The sequence below is a fragment of the Berghia stephanieae genome, chromosome 3, assembly GCF_034508935.2.
Source record: "Berghia stephanieae isolate SIO BIC M18660-M18661 chromosome 3, UCSD_Bste_1.3, whole genome shotgun sequence".
Classification (NCBI taxonomy): domain Eukaryota; kingdom Metazoa; phylum Mollusca; class Gastropoda; order Nudibranchia; family Aeolidiidae; genus Berghia; species Berghia stephanieae.
The window spans coordinates 70,227,312-70,235,729 of NC_088362.1; the positions used below are offsets into that span (position 1 = coordinate 70,227,312).

Genomic DNA, 8,418 nt, shown 5'->3' on the forward strand with positions numbered 1-8,418 from the left:
GGCAAAAATATTTCGTATGCCGTCTCTGTTGAAGAAAAATTTGGGAATGTAAACAAAAATCTTCAACAGCTTAGTATCATCGTCTTTACCAAGAGGCACTCTTACTATTGAGTGCTTTAAGTTTAGACTGAAGACAAATTTTAGATTAAATTTCCCTTAATATTCAAAATTTAACATTTAATTTTCTTAAAATCTCATCTCACCGATGTCTTGTAAAGCGCCATTGAACACAATATTGCCGTTGTATAAATAATAATTTTATTTTTATTTTTGTTTATTTTATTACATAAAACTTCTTGGATCAATAATTTCTTCTTTAATCACATTACCAATTTTTATGCAGATAATAGTCAAATTTTTAAGTATAATTTTATTGCTTAGTTTTATGCTTTATGTTTGAATGACTGATGTTACCTTACTAATAAACCGCTTTGACCTTGTTAAGATCTGGGGTAAGGCGCTATTTTTAAAAAGGTCATGTATTATTATTATTATTATTATTATTATATTATTATTATTATTAAGTGATTTCCCTGTATGACTTCAATAGAGAGGAGTCTGGTACACACCATTGAGAATGTGCCATACATATTCTTTCTCTTTTCCACTTTCTCTATCCATGTTCCTTCTCTTCCCCTCCCTTCCTCCCTGTTCTTCTCCCCTTTCTCCATTCTTTCTTTCTATATCCATCTCTTTTAATTGCACTTTTATTCCATATTAGAGTGAAATTTAGTTCTGTATTCTGCAATATACAAACTTTGACCTACTGTTCCATCAAAATTGTTAACTTATACTATATTATTTGTTAATTCAGATATGACCATCTATTGGAAAATTGCCAATCCTGCACGTGTATGGCTTACACAGCAATCAACACGTGATTGTCAAGGAAAATGTTATACAATCTTAGATTGCAATTATGCCCATATACACTCTTTAAAGTACTTGTACATTTTCAAACTTGTAAGAATTTCCATTTCAGCATCATGCTCAAACATTCTTTGTCTTGACCGCAGTTCTTTCAGTATTTAGATCATTACAATACAAATGATAACAATTCTTTTTCATCTTTTTCTTCTACTACTTCTTCTTCTTCTTCTTCTTCTTCTTCTTCTTATTATTATTATGTTATTATTATTATTATTATTATTATTATTATTATTATTTTATTATTATTATTATTATTATTATTATTATTATTATTATTATTATTATTATTATTATTAATATAATATTATTATTATTTTTATTAATATTATTATTATTTTAGTTCACTCGCACTGAGTGTATTGATGTCCATTTGATAAAGTTTATAAACATAGAAACAATGCATTTATTGTGATAATGCTCATTGTTGATTGTAGCCTGATTGTGATTAAACTATTTATAACAAACAATTTATCGTTTTTCCTTTGGGCATAAAAAAATGGTCACAGGTGAGACATGCCTTACCTTATAGTAAGTGGTCATTTTTTCAAACAACAAGGATTTGGGCCTACACTGGTGTTCTTTACCAAATGGGGAATAAATACACTTTTCTGCTTTAAATCATCAGTCACTGTGCGTTATTTTTGGTTATCATTATGTTTTACATTTTAGGATATCACTTTTTGTAGGAATCTTGTACCCTTATCTTGATGGGACTTTTGCCTACTAGATACAGGAAGAGAATTTCTTCTAGAGGGGAAACTGATGGATGTTTCTTTTTCTTTTTTTTTGAGAAACGATATTTTAATTCTTGTCAATCATCTCTTAAATATGTATTAATATGTTTATAAGAGATGTAATTATATATCGTCTATTTGATTGTATCCATTTGGCATAGATCCTCTGACAGTTTAATGTCTATGTGAGACTCTAAAATGGTTTTGATACTAAACACATGGATGGACTGACTTTTGGGTCAACTTCTATTCTTGATTGAACTTTTGTCGTCCTTTTACTTGGTCATTGTTAGCTAGATATTTAATATTTTGACAACAGTATTCCAACAGTCACCTTTCTTCATACCAGCGTTGATATGACCTCAAAAAGGAACAAAATTGGATAGTAAAAACATTCTAGATGTACAATTAAAAGGACTTGAAAAAGTAAGACAAAGGGGAATGGTTCAAATAGGAAACAGATGTAGATTCCAATAGCACACTTTCAATGTACTTAGGTTGAGATCACCTAAAAGTCTCACCCAGTCACCAAGCACAAGATCCCACACTAAGAGGAATGCACTCAAAAGTTTACAAATCATATGTTAAAAATAACAGTACATAACAGAGAGATGATTTACAAGGGGAAAAAAATATCACCTCCCGAAACTATAACTATACATTCGACTGTTTTCCCTCCCAGCCAAGGACTCCGGCCAGTGTCAGTCCAAAACTAAGTAATCTCATTCCAAGACAAAAACAAAAAGCTATTGGAAAACAGATACATGGGGATAGAAGACACAGCAAGTACCTCCCTTCCCACTACAGGTGGTCAGGAACCCCACCCAGGAAAACGCCATTGATGTGGATTCAGATGAGGATAAGGTACTTATTGGGACCAGTTTTCGGCCATGCCACTATAGTAGCTATCAAGATCCACCACTGTTTTTCACAGCAACGTCATGAGTGCGCTTCCTTATTTGAGGTCCTTGCCAGTGCAGAGGAAATGGTCCATAAAATTATTCTTGGCCTTCAGAGACGGACCAAAATATTAGACTATTAAAGTAAAAATGAAGTGAACCGTCAAAAGTTTCAAAATCAGCCCTTTTAAAAGTCACCAAACCATCAAGATTGACTCCCCTTGTTATTTTATGGCATGCTCTCATTTGTTTCCCTTTCATTTTTTGGAATGACTGATGTATTGACATCACGCTTATATCAACATTTACCGCGGTCCTGATGATGTTGATATATCCGTTCTCGACTGTATTCTTTTCCTTGTGGATCCAATCGTGTAAGATAAGGATCTATCTTAATGTCTCACTTATGATGGGGACCCTGTGTCAGTGGTGATTCTGCGCCAGTAGTGATGGTGTCAGGTAGTTTAATGGGCTTTGCTTCTGTTTTTCTTAAACTATCAACCTCCAATGTCTTACTTTTGCAGATAATTAAATCTTAATCCTTCTAAATGGCTTGTGTACTGTATGCCATCTTCATTTACTTAAGTGTTAAAAATGATTAGAAAAAAAAAAGAGATTTATAAAGTGCTCATACATAGTAAACACCATGTTCTACATACTTAACTTTTTTTTATAAATCTCATTATGGAACAGCATACATTAATTACATTTGCTACTTTGTATTCTTGTGGTATAACATTCTGCCACCTTACCCTTAGGTCCTTAGGTTGAAATTTGCTATAGGCAGCCCAAAAGTTGTCCTTAGTAAAGTCTCTTTATTTATAATCTCTCAACATCTCTAGGTGTAAAATGAGTACCTGGCCAGTAACAGTATTTGTCGAATAAAAATTGTAATAATGTCTTGCGGGGTTATGTCTCGCCTTACATGCTAGGTATAGCTGTTGGATTGGACTCCTTGTAAAGTGATTTGAGCACATTGAGGATATATTGCTCACGTTTTCCTCACTCTATTGTGACATGCAACTAGTTAGGCATTTGTACCGTTTTCAAAAGTAAGGCTGCTTCGTTCAGGGGACCTCCAAATTTAACAACAAATCTTCAATGGGGATGCGAAAAAATTTGTGACCTAAAGGCAATCCATGAAGCATTTAATCCAAAGTTCAAGGCAGTTTCTTTATACTGTTGCAAAACATTCGAGTGTTTTGGTTTAAGGGTTTTAATGCGCTTGCATCACATTTAGGTCATTTCAGTGCCAGTAGTATTGTAAAAAATTCAAGATTTACGATTAAAAGCACACAAGATGAGGTAAGACAAATGGGGAATTGTTCAAATAGGGAACATATGTAGATTCCAAGAGCATACTATCAGTGTACTTAGTTGAGATCACCAAAAATTCTCATCCAGACACAAGCACAGGATCTCACAAAGAAGAATACAGTCAAATATTTACAAATCATTGTTTATTAAAAAGAAAAAAATATAACTGCATAACAGAGAGATGATTTGCAAGGGGAAAAATCACCATATTATATATATATATATATAATATATATATATATATATATATATATATATATATATATATATATATATATATATATATATATATATACATATATATATTTAACTGTCTCCCTCTAAACCAAAGACTCCGGAAAGGGCCAGGACAAAACCAAGTAAAGTAATCTCATTCCAAGACAAAGACCATACCCAGAAACATTAGTCTTCATGGGTTTACAAGTACAAGTGGGTGGGGAATGTGGAGGGATGTCTTAATGATGCTATTAAGAACTGATTAGATTTTTGAGAGTTGTAAGTGCAAAAAGAGTATTACAAAAACAAAACACCGATGACAGTGCTGATAGTAAGTAAAATTGAAATTTTGCAAAGGATTTATTTGATTCTATAACATGATATAGTAAGTTTGGCATGTCATGTAAGACACCATTCATTATCAGTTGAAACAATCACAACACCACACAAACATATTCGGACATTGCTCTCTCTCTCTCTCTCTCTCTCTCTCTCTCTCTCTCTCTCTCTCTCTCTCTCTCTCTCTCTCTCTCTCTCTCTCTCTCTCTCTCTCTCTCTCTCTCTCTCTCTCTCTCTCTCTCTCATTTCAAATCAAGGATATTTATCATTAATTTGATGCAAAATATCTCTCCATAAATACATTGAATGCATGTATTTAAAAAAGAAAAAAAAAAAAAACCCTCAAAAAACTAGTGTACAAAAATGTTGGTAACAGCAGGATCACTCAGCAGTAATAAAGGACATAGTCTATACATAATTTTTTTATTGAAACGTTGGAATTAAAAAACAAACAACAACAGGTGATGAGTATATTGAAATCTAATATTAATATATGTGTTCCAATAAAACATCATCAATTTTCATATCAAAGCAAACTGTTTAACCCCGAGCATGTTGCATTCAAATAGGGTATGGAGAAGTGTCTGATGAAAATAGAGAATAAAAAGTCACGGGGTCAGTGCCAAACTCAGGATGCAATTGACACAACACCCTCCACTTGGCCAAGAGAGAGAAAGGACAGCGACGGTCGCACAACCGACTGAGCTATCCAGCCACACACAAATATGGCTTTCAAACAAATCATGCACCCCTCTACTCTCGACTACTGTGGGGACCACAACAAGACTGGCTAACAAACCCCACAAACTCTCTATACTGGGCAAGCAAATTTAGCTATCCGCCCTCTTCTGTTTGAAACAAGACATGGTAACATATAAACATGTAGGACACATATGGAATAGCTCCGATATTGGGTTGAATAAAATTCAGAAAAAGTGTGGAGTTGGCACTTGTTATCAATAATGATGCGAAAAATAGGGTATGGAGAAGTGCTAGATTATAAAGTCATGGTCTCAGTGCAAAACTCAGGATCCAATTGACACGAACCCTCCGCCTGGCCAAGAGAGAGAGGACATCGAGCGGCCACATAACCGACTGAACTATCCAGCCACACAAAAATATGGCTTTCAAACTTAGTACTACCAATCATGCAGTTAGAACACAATACACTGCCATTCCTCCAGAGTAACTGTAATATGATTTCATTATGAAATGTACCAATTCCACTTTGTTTCTTCCTCATCCTCCTCGTCACTTTCCGTCCCTGTTGCTTGTCTTGGTCCTGGCATACCTCGAGTTGAGTTAACTTTTCGCCAGATCCTCCTGTTTTTGTTGTTTTTTGTTTGTTTTTTTTTTGGGTGGGGGTATAAAGAGTTTAAAAATTAATGAGCTTGATTTTAGTCCCCAAATAAACTAACAAAAATAAGTTATGGAAAAGGGCAAATAAGGAACCTGCTCTGTTTTTGCTCCATGGCAGAAATAGGGATAGATTGACCATACATACACACACAAAAGTGGATTCATGGGGATTGACATTGAATACACAAGGAAGGAGAAGAGAGGAGCAGTCAAATAGATGGAGATGTTCAACTATGGATAACATGATTTAGGAGAAAGTTGGTTGGAAAAAAGTTGACGATTGCCCATGTTCTATTTTGGGCTCAGAGGTGTAAGTAAGTAAGCATTAATAACTCTTAATTCTTTATCTTAAGAATACCCCGCCATTGTCTAAAATAACCTATAAATGTTGCAAATACAGTGCAATCTGGATACATCGACATTGCTTAAGTCGATTTTTATCCAAGCTGATTTTTTTTTATTAGTACATTCCCCTTCTTCCTATATAACATTAGTAAAAAAAACAAAAACAACACTCCCCACAAGTCGATGTCGTTTAAGTCGATGTTCTTATCACTCATGACCACAATAAAATCACAAATAAACAAGTAAGTATTTCCATTGGTTATAAAAGCTACTAGTAGGAATTTTCATTGGTTAAGAATATCCGAGAACAATTGGTGCATACCGATGTGACGTAGGTGCTTTGGCTGACGTCCATGCTCAATGCACATAAGCAGTATTGAATAGCTTTCATTTATCCATTTCACATTTTACATCGTTCCCACTTCAAGTCAAGATTTTTTTAAAATTATTTTTTTTCTAATCCCAGGCCATTCTATCTAATGACCCTCTTAATTAATAGGTATCAATTTTATCAAGAATTCAAGTCAAATCTACAACTGGCAAACAGAAGGTTGACAATCCTATCACTGAAAAGAAAGATTGAGCTGATCGATACAGTTGAAAAGTATATCAAGCGACAGAAAATCATCGCAGAGCAATTTGGCATACCAGCCAATTCAGTCTCGATGATTTACGTGTGACCACTACTTCTCTGGTCAATTCAATGCAACCAAGCAACGTCAGCAGAAAGCGCAACATGAAGGGCCATACTTATTCTAGACTGGCTTGCTTTGTTCACACGCATTTTTGCTCATTTGGTTACACTCCGGTAAAGTTGATTTTCGGTTTAGTCGATTTTTTCCCCTGTTCCCCTGGGCATCATCTTATCCGGAGTCCACTGTATCCTTTAAAATTGCAAAACATTACAAATATTCTTTTTTTTTTTAAAGAAGAAACAAAGAAAAAAAAAAAGAAAAAATTGGCAAGTCTTAAAGTATCTAAAGTTCTTGCAATATTATTGTCTAGTTCTTATCAATGTATCTTTTTACCTGGCATCCTTTTCACTGGTGTCTGCTTCCACAATGGCCTGTTTGAGATCTGTGTCCATCTCTCCAATGCTTCTTTCAAAATATTCATTCTGTTTCAAAAGCTTCTGTACTTCCACCTATTGAAAGATAGCGAAATGTCAGCTGTTGTATGAGCAGTTCTTATAAAAGATACAGAGCAATATCCAAAAATGTGCTCAGCACAAATTTACAACATGGGGGTCCTGAGCAAACAGTAACACTAAACAATATAAAAATGACATACAGTTTGTCAGATGTAATTCTAATTTCTTTTCGGCAATGACAATATTCCTACCGACCTGATACTAATTTTACACTTCAGTATTGTGCTGTGAGGAAAACTTTTAGTAAATATCCCTTTCAAAGGATTCAATTTTGAGCAGTCTACAGCAGAATTTGAACCAATCGCATACATATCACAAGCAGAGTTCAAACTGCTAGACCACAAAGCAGCCTATACATTTGTAGTCTAAGCACTGATAATATTTATGGCTCCCACCAAACAATGTAGGTTTTTGGATATTCACAGTGGTGCTCTGTGCGCTTAATATATCTTGAATCTTACAATTACATTTGAAATATGCAGCATTTTCAGTCACTTGTAAAACATACATACACCAACATTTTTTACTACCGCCTTATATAGACAAAGATCAGAAAAAGGATGAATGAAACAATTCCATACAAAGCAGAGAGAAAAATATAAGAAAAGTATTCCTTCTCTCTGCTTTGTCTGGCACTCGTGTCATTGACAATTTTTCAGATCTTTATCTTATACCAGTGCCTGTTTCCTACTTTGTCACTTTTATATAGACATATTGCATTGACACTGCACGAACACTTGTATTCTTACAACTGTCTCTTTCAAAAACCGTTCCAGATGTGTCAACACATTGACTCAACACTACCACCACAATTCAAAACTCTGTCTCTTTGATGCTCTGTTCTGGATATGCACATCCACTCTATTTTACCAACGTCTCTTTGAAACACTAATATATGTATATATCTGATGCATCATCACCAATATTCTTACCTCTGTCTCTTTGATACACTGTTCCAGATGTGTACACACACTGACAGGCACAAACTCTTCTCTAAGTCGAAATCTCATGTCCTTCAACTCATCCAACTTTTCAAGGATTAATGCCTGGCAGGAAGTAATAAACAAACAATTAAACAAAGGTTGAAAGAAAGCAGAAAAGCTAAAGAGAATGGGTGATGGTGGTGGTG

At 34.4% G+C, this 8,418-nt stretch overlaps 2 protein-coding genes across 2 annotated transcripts in view; one reads left to right on the forward strand and one right to left on the reverse strand.

Moving 5' to 3' along the window:
- LOC144969336 (S-methylmethionine--homocysteine S-methyltransferase BHMT2-like) overlaps positions 1-2,706 on the forward strand; it is an 11,378-nt gene extending 8,672 nt beyond the window's left edge. The window contains exon 5 of the mRNA XM_078908446.1: positions 2,599-2,706. Within this exon, the coding sequence (XP_078764572.1) occupies positions 2,599-2,706 (108 nt within the window). The remainder of the gene's footprint in view (positions 1-2,598) is intronic.
- A 1,731-nt stretch (positions 2,707-4,437) lies between these two features.
- Positions 4,438-8,418, reverse strand: part of LOC144968340 (uncharacterized protein C6orf118-like) — a 45,419-nt gene continuing 41,438 nt past the window's right edge. Inside the window, exons 7-9 of the mRNA XM_078906613.1 lie at positions 8,222-8,335; positions 7,168-7,283; positions 4,438-5,758 (exon numbers count right to left, since the gene is read on the reverse strand). Of these exons, the coding sequence (XP_078762739.1) occupies positions 8,329-8,335 (7 nt within the window). The 3' untranslated portion in view covers positions 4,438-5,758; positions 7,168-7,283; positions 8,222-8,328. The remainder of the gene's footprint in view (positions 5,759-7,167; positions 7,284-8,221; positions 8,336-8,418) is intronic.